The sequence below is a fragment of the Anarhichas minor genome, unplaced genomic scaffold (genome assembly GCF_050575085.1).
Source record: "Anarhichas minor isolate MPS153535 unplaced genomic scaffold, ASM5057508v1 ptg000058l, whole genome shotgun sequence".
NCBI lineage: Eukaryota > Metazoa > Chordata > Actinopteri > Perciformes > Anarhichadidae > Anarhichas > Anarhichas minor.
Genome location: NW_027466504.1, coordinates 6572644 through 6585257, shown reverse-complemented (window position 1 = coordinate 6585257; position 12614 = coordinate 6572644). Strand labels below are relative to the sequence as shown.

General features: G+C 44.5%; 2 protein-coding genes across 2 annotated transcripts; one reads left to right on the top strand and one right to left on the bottom strand.

Annotated features, from left to right (window-relative positions):
* The first annotated feature begins 1583 nt into the window (after positions 1–1583).
* On the top strand, positions 1584–8280 carry polr1b (RNA polymerase I subunit B). The gene is made up of 15 exons (XM_076077038.1): positions 1584–1818; positions 2268–2438; positions 2578–2724; positions 2820–2952; positions 3064–3200; positions 3373–3596; positions 3699–3870; positions 3977–4148; positions 4772–5053; positions 5187–5320; positions 5413–5583; positions 5726–5882; positions 6023–6219; positions 6377–6627; positions 6767–8280. Exons 1-15 carry the CDS (start codon positions 1642–1644, stop codon positions 7647–7649), a joined length of 3408 nt encoding a protein of 1135 aa, XP_075933153.1. The 5' UTR covers positions 1584–1641; the 3' UTR covers positions 7650–8280.
* Positions 8281–8755: 475 nt separating this feature from the next.
* On the bottom strand, positions 8756–11037 carry nanp (N-acetylneuraminic acid phosphatase). Its single transcript, XM_076077039.1, has 2 exons — positions 10814–11037; positions 8756–9797 (listed from the first exon to the last, which is right to left on the bottom strand). The coding sequence occupies exons 1-2, from the start codon at positions 10901–10903 to the stop codon at positions 9156–9158; spliced, it is 732 nt and encodes a 243-aa protein (XP_075933154.1). The 5' UTR covers positions 10904–11037; the 3' UTR covers positions 8756–9155.
* Between the last annotated feature and the right edge of the window lie 1577 nt (positions 11038–12614).

Here is a 12614-nt window from a genome sequence, read left to right as displayed (position 1 = left end):
TTTCTCACCTAACCTATAGTTTATCTGCATTTAAAGGTTAAAATAATACCAGTTCAGCTGTTCAATGAATAACACAGCAGTACCTGCGATGTCCGTAAAGGTAAATTATGCAGAGAGACTACATACACCTTATCATATTTGGTATAGTTTAATAAAGACAAATATATCTTATTTTATTAAGGGATCTACATTAATTCAAATTTGAAAGACCTTCGACAACCATCTATTGTTGAGTGGCATGCCACCCACTCCTTCCTTGATTTTATCCCTGTTGAGGCACTTCACACCTCATCACCGTTGTAGCTCGTGGTTGGGTGAAATACCCCACTTTACATCTGACAACAGTCAGCCAGGGTTGAAAACAGCTGTGTGCTGGTGCAAAGCCACCTGTCAAGTTACCAACAAAAAGCACACAGTATTTCTCTATGGAGTAGTGTAAAGTAGAATGTATATTTGTATATATTTCAGTAAAGTAGCCTACAAATAGGACAGTACAGTCACGGTACTAGACTACATGTGCTCAGTAACTTTCCCTCACTGATCTACAGCGTTCACGTTAACATATGACACACACTGTGCTTCTATCTAGCGCTCACTAAAGAAAATGCTGCCTCTCAGTTGGCTGGACTTTAGGCAACTTAAAATACTACGGGGTTTCAGTGTTTCTGCCGCTAGATACCGTTGTGCTTTTTGATGACGTTGCATTTGTACAAGATAACAACCCGATGGATGTCTCTGATCCTCGCCGGGTGCGGTGGCGCGCGCCTGTAATCCAAGTTACCGGGAGGCTGAGGCTGGAGGATCGTTTGAGCTCAGGAGCTCTGAGCTGCAGTGGACTATGCCGATCGGGTGTCCGCACTAAGTTCACCCAGGTCGGAGACGGAGCAGGTCAAAGCCCCCGTGCCGCTCAGTAGTGGGATCGCGCCTGTGAATAGACGCTGTAGTGCAGCCTGAGTAACACAGCGGGACCCAGTCTTTTTACAAACAGCTGATACAACAACAACAACAACAACAACAACGTTGCTACATGTTACAGCAGCTTCATCACTGCTTCTTTATATTCTAGTTCCCATGAAAACGACGAGAAGCCAGTCGTGTTTGTTTGTCCTACAGCGCCTCCACCTGGAGGAGAGGAGCGATGAGCATCAATCACAGCAGTCAGTGCTGCACCACAGATACAGCAAACTAACGGGGCTTTCTTTATGACGTTCAATGAACTTGGTGGAGAGGTGAATAGTCACAGAAGATATGTACATAATAAATCATTCAGGTATGAAGATCACAAACATTTATAAATTTAATTTTCTATCTTGTTGCAAGATTGTTTCATTCATTGCAGGGATCTTATATCGGCCTTCATATGAACAGAAGTGTTGAAAGTGTTTTACAATATATTACAATATATGGTGGGGCAACCTATGTATTGTAACACCCACAATGAATGTGTAGAATTATAGTATATCATCATATTACAGCACTTCAATTGAAAGGGATAATTTACACCACAAGATGGCAGTATTCCAACAAAAAAAGCGACACCGTCAGTGAAGAAGAAGAAGACTTCCGGTGCCAGACGGGTGTACTTCCTGTGTCTCCATGCACATGTGGTAAACAAGCGAATGCGTCGCCGGGTGTGCAAGCATGGACTCCTCACTAAAGTGGGAGAATCTGCCCAAAGCTCCGAGTCTAAAGAATCTGACAGAGAGCAGATTTGGCGTCCTGAATGACTCTCAACACGCCGCCGTTCAGGACCTGACGAAAGCTCACATCGAGTCGTTTGACCAGGCTGTCAATGACGGGCTCAGCCGCGTTGTGCAGGTCAGTTCAACTTCCTTTGAACAAAGTTATCAACCACATGTCATAGGATTTCTTTAAGAAATACTAAAATGACGTGTAAATGTAACACCAAATGAAGCTGAAAACGATTTAGTTAACTATAACGGCTTGTTTTTAAAGTTAACGTTATGTGATGTTGCGAGTAGTTCTATAATTATGTGTATTTGTGACTACTGTTTGAGAAGCTACGATATAAAAACAACTATCTACCATTCTAAAAAAACCTTTTCAACTTGTATAAACTTTTAATATAATATGAAAGGTAGAAGTAGGTACACACACACACACACACACACACACACACACACTCACTCACTCACTCACTCTGTTCCGGTACCCTCTGTGTTCATGTTTAGTTCTCAAGCTTCTGTCAATTTTTCGCCTGCAAAGTTCGTAATATTTTTTTTTGTGGTGTAATATTTCTTCTTAAGGCCATCCCTCCCTTGGAGTTCACAGTGAACAAAGATGACAGGCTCAGCCTCGCGTTCGTTGAGGCCATCGTCTACAGCCCGGTGGTCGCCAAAGGGAGCATCTGCAGGGAGCTGAAGGTGTTTCCAGCAGAGTGCAGGGGGAGAAAATGTACATACAAAGGGAAGATGGTGGTGAGTCTGAGATGTGTGCGAACCAGGAAATGTCTCAACGAAAAGGACCGGACATTTCTGTATCCAAACTGCGCGTGAGTGATATGATTACAGTATTTATTTTTTAATTGTTTATTTTTTTGTGTCATAATCATCTCAGGCAGATGTCAGCTGGTCAATCAACGGAGTCCCCAAAGGCATCATAAAACAGTCCATGGGTCAGGTGCCCATCATGGTGAAGTCCAAGATGTGTAACCTGCATGGCATGTCCCCCAAAGAGCTTGTAGAACACCATGAAGAGGCAGAGGTCAGACACGCATTTTAAACATTTGCAAGATTAACAGAAATTGCATTGCATCTATCTAATTAAATACATATTTCCCCTTTTAACGTTGGAACCAGGAAATGGGAGGCTATTTCATTGTGAATGGAAATGAGAAGGTTATCCGTATGTTGATCATGCCACGGAGGAACTATCCCATTGCCATGTCGAGGCCAAAGTGGAAGAGCAGGGGCCAGGGATACACTCAGCATGGTAAATATAATCTTTAAAAACTGTGCAAAAGCAGTGTAATGATCGTCCAGGCTCAACAATTCCAGCTGCATATCTTTTAAAATGGATCTCACCAGAAATGCGTTCTCACAGGTATTTCCATGCGCTGCGTAAAGGAAGAGCACACAGCCGTTAACATGAATCTACATTATTTGGAAAATGGGACTGTGATGCTGAACTTCATCTACCACAAAGAGCTGTTCTTCCTCCCACTCGGCTTTGCACTGAAGGTAGTAATCAGGGTCCATGTGTTTAAGAAGTGAATATTTTATTTATTATTTAGTGAAAAGAGAGATGTTAAATGTCTTCAGAACAATATCTTAGAAAAATATAATGAAATATAAGGTATGAGCTCTTAGGTTGCCGTATGGTATGTTAATACAGTTATGTGCTATCCTCCAGGCCCTGGTGGACTTCACAGATTTTCAAATCTACCAGGAACTGATCAAGGGCCGCGAGGAAAATTCCTTCTATAAAAGCTGTGTGTCCGAGATGCTGCGCATTGTCATGGAGGAGGCCTGCACCACCCGCAGCAAGGTGCTGAATTACCTCGGAGAGCGCTTCAGGGTTAAGTTGAGCCTTCCTGAGTGGTACACAAACGAGCAGTGCGCCAACTTCCTGCTGAAGTACGTATTTGTTTTAAGTCTTCATCGACAGCCTTACAGGCACAACAGTGTCATGTTTTTGTGGTACACTTAGTAAAAATAACTGTATTCTGTTTTGACCAGTGAGTGCATCTGTATCCACCTAAAGTCAGACACGGAGAAGTTCTACCTGCTGTGTCTGATGACCAGGAAACTTTTCACGTATGCCAAGCAGGAGTGTATGGAGGAAAACCCCGACAGCATCATGTGTCAGGAAGTGCTCACTCCTGGTCAGCTCTATCTCATGTTTATGAAGGTACAGTCACAGAGTCGTTTGAACAAGCACTGATTCCTTTACTGGCCTCTGGCGATGACCTCAGCAAATGAGTGAAGGATTTAACCCCCACAAACATTCCCAACAGGAGAGAATGTCGGCCTGGTTGCAGTCTGTGAAGCTGTCCTTTGACAAGAGAGGCAGCAGACTGAAAGGAGGATGGACCCCTGAGAACTTGATAAAGATCTTCAACATGGGCACGGACCTCACCAAACCCTTTGAATATCTGCTGGCCACAGGGAACCTCGCCTCCAAGACAGGTACGGCCGTATGACTCATAGACTGTATATAAGAGGTGGGCGTCACGTCTGCCATTTGTATGTGGACTGCCCTTTGTGAAGCCTAGCGTTTTGCATTTTGGTTTTTGGCTGTCACCATCTTGACCAAAATGTTACAATTAACTTTCATGAAGTGAAGACATGATGGGAAAGGGTTAAGATTGTGAAACATAAACACGGACAACACTGTGGTAGCAGCCTGTCTATCATAATCTAGCCCCGCCCTAAAGCAAACCCTGCTTTATGGTGTGTTTGACTAAATGGACCATAATTTACTAAATGAACATCATGCTGTATTGAAGAAGACTTGAAACTAGAGATTGAGACCATAAACTCATGTTTACAATGTTTACTGAGGTAATAAATCAAGAGAGAAGTAGTTATGTTCTCATAGATTTCTATACAATCTGACTTCTTTTTGGAACCAGAGGAGTCGCCCCCTGCTGGCCAGTAGAGCGAATGCAAGTTTAAGCACTTATGCATTGGCTTCACTTTCCAGAACTGGAGATTGCAGCCTGGTTTGAGTACATGTTGCGGTATAAAAATGTAGTTCATCTGTGAAATAAAACATGGTTTCCCCCCCCCCCCCCCCCTCCTGTGCACAGGCCTTGGCATGCTGCAGAACACAGGCCTGTGTGTTGTAGCTGACAAGCTCAACTTCATCCGCTACCTGTCTCACTTCCGCTGTGTGCACAGAGGTGCGGCGTTCGCCAAGATGAGGACCACTTCTGTTCGTAAGCTGCTGCCCGAGTCCTGGGGCTTCCTGTGTCCCGTCCACACTCCAGATGGAGATCCGTGTGGACTCATGAACCACATGACGGCCATCTGTGAGATTGTGGCATCGACCTTGTCCACCATATCCCTGCCTGCTCTGCTCTGTTCCCTCGGTGAGTCATCTGTTCTGCTAAATTATGGCCACGATGCACAATTACACGATGTATGAAATTAGAGTATGTCCTTTTAAACTTTGTCTGGCGCACATTTTAAAGCACAAAATCGTTTCCGTCTCTTGCGTCTAAGGTGTCACTCCAGTGGATGGATCTCCTGGCCAAGCTTATTCAGACTGCTACCCCGTGATCCTGGACGGGGCTGTTGTGGGCTGGGTGGAGACTGAATTAGCCCAAGCTGTGGTCGACTCCCTGCGGAGGTTCAAGGTATGTCATCTGTGTGACGTATACAAGTTCAACAGTCCGTACTGCCCACATTGTGTGTGCAGAGAGCTGGTATTTAAAACGAATACCCTCAGGTGCTGAAAGAGAAGAGGATCCCTCCCTGGACCGAGATTGTTCTGGTTCCCAAAACAGGCAAGGCCAGCTTGTACCCAGGCCTGTTCCTCTTCACAACACCCTGCCGTATGGTGCGGCCCGTACGCAACCTAGCTCTTGGCAAGCAAGAGTTGATTGGCACCTTTGAACAAGTATGTGTAAACTATGATTTCTAAAGATGCTGCAGTAGTCGTATTACCTTAATCCCTGAAGCACACAACTGTAAAGGGGGATTTGTTTTGCATATTGGCCACTGAAACTTTTAATTAATCATCTTTTTGTATCTTGTGCCAGCTGTACATCAATGTGGGCATCATGGAGAACGAGATCCAGCCAGGAGTGACCACACACCAGGAGCTCTTCCCTCACAGTATGCTCAGCGTGGTGGCTAGCTTCATCCCCTATTCGGACCACAACCAGAGTCCGAGGAACATGTACCAGTGTCAGATGGGTAAGTTTTGAGACCACCGTTAGAGGCTCCAAGCACCCGCACAAGGTGTATATAGGCTGATGAGATTCAAATATATCAATCCTTTCATTACCATTTTGTAGCAACGTGTCCATCAGAGATTTAACATCTTCTCTTTTCAGGTAAGCAGACTATGGGTTTCCCCCTGCACTCATTCCTGGACCGCTCGGATAACAAGCTGTACCGGCTCCAGACCCCACAGAGCCCACTGGTCAGGCCCAGCATGTACGACCACTACAACCTGGACAACTACCCCAGCGGCACCAACGCCATCGTGGCCGTTATATCCTACACAGGCTACGACATGGAAGATGCCATGGTGAGTAAAACACAACAGTTACTGTGTTTCTTATGCCTCTGCGCTGGCGACAGGTGCAGCCAGAGGCTTTATATTTGCAAGTTCTGCTACCGTAAGTCTGTCTGGTCCATTCTAGTTCCTGATAGAAATGGAATGAAATCCACAATTTTGATCTTAGATTGTGAACAAGTCATCATGGGAGAGAGGCTTTGCCCATGGAAGTATCTACAAGACTGAGCTGGTGGACCTGGCAGACAAAGTGAGGGGAGATGACAGCGTGGTGTTTGGGACCAAGCCAGGTGACCCTAAAGTACAGGACAAACTGGACGCTGATGGACTTCCGCACATCGGGTCGATACTTCAGTTTGGAGACCCCTTCTACAGCTACATCAACCTCAACACAGGCCAGACCACCGTCCACTTCTACAAGTAAGTGTCATGTTTTTCATCATCTACACATCCAAAAACCAAACACTACTTAAATTCTGCAGGATATTTCATTTTGCAGCTTAACTTTGTGAAATTACAAACCACAATGTGAATGTGTTTTTCTGTATTTTTTTTCTAGGAGCCAGGAGGCCTGCGTTGTGGACAATGTAAAGATCTGCAGCAACGACGCTGGCTCAGGCCGCTTTAAACGCGTGTGCATCACCATGCGAGTGCCGCGAAACCCCACCATCGGTGACAAGTTCGCCAGTCGCCACGGTCAGAAGGGCATCCTGAGTCGCCTGTGGCCGGCCGAGGACATGCCCTTCACAGAGAGCGGCATGGCCCCCGACATCCTGTTCAACCCCCACGGCTTCCCCTCCCGCATGACCATCGGGATGCTGATCGAGAGCATGGCCGGCAAGTCTGGCGCCCTGCACGGCCTGAGCCACGACGCCACCCCCTTCACCTTCTCAGAGGAGAGCTCTGCGCTCGAGTACTTCGGCAAAATGCTCCGGGCGGGCGGCTACAACTACTACGGCACGGAGCGGCTCTACAGCGGAGTGAGTGGCCAGGAGCTGGAGGCCGACATCTTCATCGGGGTCGTCTACTACCAGCGGCTGCGTCACATGGTCTCCGACAAGTTCCAGGTGAGAACCACCGGAGCAAGAGACAAGGTGACCAACCAGCCAGTGGGGGGGAGGAACATTCAGGGAGGCATCCGTTTCGGGGAGATGGAGCGAGACGCCCTGCTGGCCCACGGCTCGTCTTACCTGCTTCACGATCGCCTCTTCAACTGCTCGGACCGATCGGTGACTCAGGTGTGCGTCGACTGCGGCAGCCTGCTCTCCCCCCTGTTAGAGAAACCGCCGCCCTTCTGGTCGGACCTGCGCCACCGCGAGACCGTCTGCACACTGTGCGGTAAAAGTGACTCCATTGACACGGTGTCCGTTCCTTACGTCTTCCGCTACTTTGTGGCCGAGCTGGCGGCAATGAACATCAAAGTCAAATTAGATGTGAAGTGAGTTTTTGCAGGACAATCGGACCAGTAAAGATGCATGCCTTAAATGGGACAAATCAAGAGAAAGTCACTGCTGTTAATGCTAATTAAAAGGTACAGTGTGTAGCATTTGGGGGGATATTGGCAGAAATTGAATATAATATGTTTTATTTAAAGTATAATCAACTGAGATTAAGAATCGTGTTTTCGTTACCTCAGAATGAGCCGTTTGTATCGACAGACCCGGCCGCCATGTGTCTACAGTAGCCCAGAACGGATAAACTGGCTCTTGATAGAGACGGTCACATTTTTGTGTCTACCTCCGTAGTTAGTAGTTCTCCGACACGCTCGGCACAAGGAAGCAACCTCGCCACCAGATCCTACACACTGCACCTTTTAAAATGGGTCCTGATATCCTCTGAAGTTGCTACAGAAAGAATAAAACACAAACTGTAGAGCCATGATGTGTCACAATAACCTGGTTCCTTAGAAGTGTATCTCCACTGTCAAAAGTGTGTTATTAGCCCAGACTTAGAAGAAATGACAAAGTAGCAGCATATGATGTGTTGATATCCGTTATTGGATGTAAAAATAACCCAGAGATCTTTTTGTACAGTCACATTGAGCGTGGAATAAAAAATATATTTTAGAATGAATTCAGATCCTTTACTTTAAAACTACCAACTCCACTAAAATAAAAGTCCCACTTTACAATTGTGTCCTAGTATCAGCAAAATGTACTCAAGTGCTCATTCTGCAGGAAAATGGCCCATGTGACAATATATACAAGATGAGACTTGAGCATGAGAATTATGGAGCTGGATGGTCGGGAGCTAGTTTGAACTTTATACGTCGTATGTTTCAAAAGGGTCTCTTGTATTTGATGTGTTTCTTATAATCCGAAAAGTAACTGGGCAGGGCAATAATTCAATATCATTTCTCATCTTTCAATGGAGTCATCTGATGAAATTTTATCGAGACATCGTGATACAATTACGTCAAAATGAATAACAAGCACATACTTTCTCAAATGTCTCAGAAAATCTGATCATTTTGCACTTAAGTTCTTAATGAAAATGATGAATTTACAAGTATTCAATTAACACAGGAGTACGGGAAAAAAAAACATGGTTATTTAAAATGGATTTATTGAATCACCAGAAAACATGCTATATTGTGATCTATATATTTATTGAGATATGAAATGACTTAAATCGGAATAGAAGATTTTGGCCATATTGATTCGCCCCAATAGTAACCATAGCTGACACACAAATGCTTCTGAAATGTAGTGGAGTAGAATAGAAGTACTCTAGTACAATTATGAGACTTATGTAAAGATGGTGTGTAAGATTCCTAGCAGAATGCACAAAAGTAAAAAAAAAAGAAAAAGAAAAAGTACCCTAGTTGAAAGTCAGGAAATTGATCATGACGTTCATCTTTTAATATTTCTATGATTATAAATTCCCACTTGAAGAGACGGTCCTCCCCATTCTCTTGCTTCACACATGGTTTGAATCCCCACCTGTCCTTAATTCAGTTGTTGCAGAATATGCGGCAGGTCCAGCACAGTAGGGACCGTGTAGTCTGGAGTCACTGAACCATCTGGCAGAGCACCTCCCGCACTGCTGATCCAAACCGTAGCTCGTAGTTTGGCATCAAAGCCCCCCTGAATATCGGTGTCCAGAGAGTCTCCCACTATAATACAGTCCTGGGCCTCCACCTCCAGCATGTCGAAACACAACGTGAAGATGGAGGGGAACGGTTTCTGCTCCGCGTGTTCTCCCCCGACCACGATGGCGTCGAAGAAGTCCTCGCACCCGACTGCCTTCACTTTCTCTCTCTGAGTCTGAGCCTCGCCGTTGGTCAGCAGCAGCAGCTTGTATCTGCCGCGCAGTTGTCTCAGGAGGTCGCAAATTTCCGTGGACAGACTGAGAACCTCCAGGCGACTGTTTTTCCACAGGTAGTAGCACTGAGCTGCCAGCGAGGGTGGCGAACAGCCGCCCACGGCCTCCCGGATGCTCTCCTCCCAGTGACCCACACGGACGTCGTCGATGGTTCTGCCGGCGGAGGGGTCGAAGCTCTCCTGGAAAAGCTTCTGCTTGAACTTGTCACAAATACTGCCGACGGTGTTGTCGTCGAGGGCCAGTGTCGTCTTCAAAAGTTCACTGGTCTGTAAGATCGGAACAGATGACCATTTAAAGGTTAAAGCATGCATGTCTAATTCAACAACAAACCACAAGAGGTCAGGGATTGTTTTAGAAGTTTAGGCTAAAGTGCCATACAACAGTCAGTGGTGGAAGAAGCCCGGTCGGAGGCACCACTGAGGACACTCATTCAGGTTTCAGCAACCTGTTATGTGAATATATACATCATTTTCTACCTGATGTCAGACAATGGTGACGTATCTAATTAAAGACTAAAATTGACATTTTATACTATAAATCAGCTTATTTCACATCTATGCCTGCGTGTTTTGCAATACTAAATGAGACATTTTGCTCACTTTTTAAGATTTGTTTTTGGTCAAAAAGTACTTTTCAGATACACTATTTAAACCTCATCCAGGATTCATAACCGCCTCTAAACTACGTCCCCGTCCCACTGAAGTAAAAGTACAAATACTACAGTGTGAGTTGCTCCGCCCTGACAGGTGCAAATAAAACTAAGGTGTGTGTGTGAGACAATGGACATTTTAACACGTCAACACTATGACATGCACATAAATAAAAAGGTGAAGTCTACTTAAGTAGCAATACAACAAGGTAATAAAATGCTACATTACTAGTAATGAAGTTAAATTAGAAAAAAGATACTTATTATGCTTTGAAATATTTTTTTTAATTATTAACTGATGCATAAACATTTGCATTACTCTTTGGCCGTTTAATCTGCAACAATACACGTGTTATGCCCTGATGATAAAGAGCTATTTAATGATTATATGTTTTATACTTTATGTACAATTTGAATTTTCAAAGTATAGCTATCAGATGCATGTAGTTGGTGTCAAACGTACACAACGTGTCTCTGAAATAAGTAAAAGTCACCAGTAGTCCACGTCCTGTTCACGGAGTTCATTGAGCACTTCCTGTAAACGGTCTATGGTCGAGAGCTTACCGTTCGGCTGACGTTACAAATATGGAAGCTACCTTTAAATGCTACTAGAAGAATATCAGACTTTATCACCTTTGTTATCGCTATTCCACCTGCCCGACTTGTTTCAATGAGCGTGTTGTCCAAGTCGAACAATATCGCCTTCACAGCTTTTCCGTCCATTGCCAGAGCGCGCTGTTCATTCACACCAATGTGTTGTAGCCCTACCGGCACCCCACGCGCGACCCGAGGTCGATGCGAAAGTAGCCTACTGCCGGGTAAACTGCATGATGGGAGTTGTAGTTTTGATAAATGTGCAGCGCTTGCGAGTTTCTTCCCCGAGAGGACGCCACTAAATCAAGAATATGAACTGTGTTTTTTTTTGCCAGCAGTTCACAAGATTCTCATCAATGAGCTCTCCAGACACTTCAAGCAATGATTTCAGGAACTCCACTCATAATGACTTGCATTGCATGACAATATAAATGTGTGTGCCATTTAAAGGAAATGTGGTGAAGAGAGCCGCTTGTACATTAGCAATAGTGTAGATGTAGAAATATTACTGTTTCCAAAACTTCCCCAAATTCTGATGTTGCTCGAGTCACTATGAGCATGTGTTATTTAGTTGTATCACAGAGGCTTTATTAAAATAAATCCCTATGAGAATACAAAAAAACATAATCAAAAATCTGAAAAAATATTAAGGACTACAGGCACATGGCCCACTAAACACACCATGAAAAAAGAAGAAATTATATTGAAAAAAAAAGGCCTAAAATGAGCATTTTGCTTTTCACCGTTGTTACACAGCGTTCCAGAAACCACATGGCATCTTTCATTATGGCCAAGTTTTCCATTTGTGACTGAACTGTAACCGGAGCCTGCTTATACTAAACTTCAAAAGCATTTATAGAGCGCAATAATCCAAATGAAAGGAAAACAATCAGTGTCATCACATGTCTAATTAAATGCGCTCTACGTGACACTTGACCATGCGTATTGCCAATTCAAACACATATTCCGTGAGACACACTCTTTCAAAATCAAAACATAACTCAATTCTTATGCAACCTGTCCTTTTACTCCTCTCTCAACTGGCAATGCGCCAGAGGTTCACACGCAACAGTGTGCAGGCCTGTTTCACTACCAACCCCAATCACAAATCACAACAACCCTTTCTCACATTACCTGACAGCATTCTGACTGCAGCTCATGTGCTTGTGTCTTGTGTCAGAGTCTAATTATTTCAATTACCTTGGACAAAAACAAATGACAAAGATAAACTATAAATCAAAAAAATGCTGTGACAAGCGTAGCCTGCTATTATCTGTGAGAACAAACAACACCTAGCGCTTGCATGCGAAGGAGTAACACGCTTGTTTAAATGACAGACGTGCAGTAAATGAGCTCAAAACCTTTTATCACCCTTAACCTTAAAAAGGGAAGAGAAATGTAAACAGTGGATGAGTGAAGAGGGAACTTACAAGTGTAAAGTTGGAATTTCCCTTTTGATGTAGAGGGGGGGAGAAGCAAATTACTTCCCTAACAGGCTGCTTGTGACTCTTCCAAGAACGTGCAGGCATCTGAGGGACTGGTGAGACCTGGTGTCTTTGCCTGCACGACACCATTCCTCTTTTATCTGTCTGGGTGGCTGCACATAGTCACACGCTATGTCTCTCAACTGGGCACCAATCCCCTGCAAAGGCCGGTCATTAAGGGTGTCATTCTGCCAAACACCTGATAGCCTCTCCAGAGCAGGAAGATAACACTTGAGTATATTTGATCCCCCTCATTTTTCGCCTATTATATTCTTGTGACCCTCCCTTGTTGTTGGTTTTTAAAATAATTGGGGCGTTCATCTGGGCCAGGGGTGTTTCTGATCTATGGGTGCCTC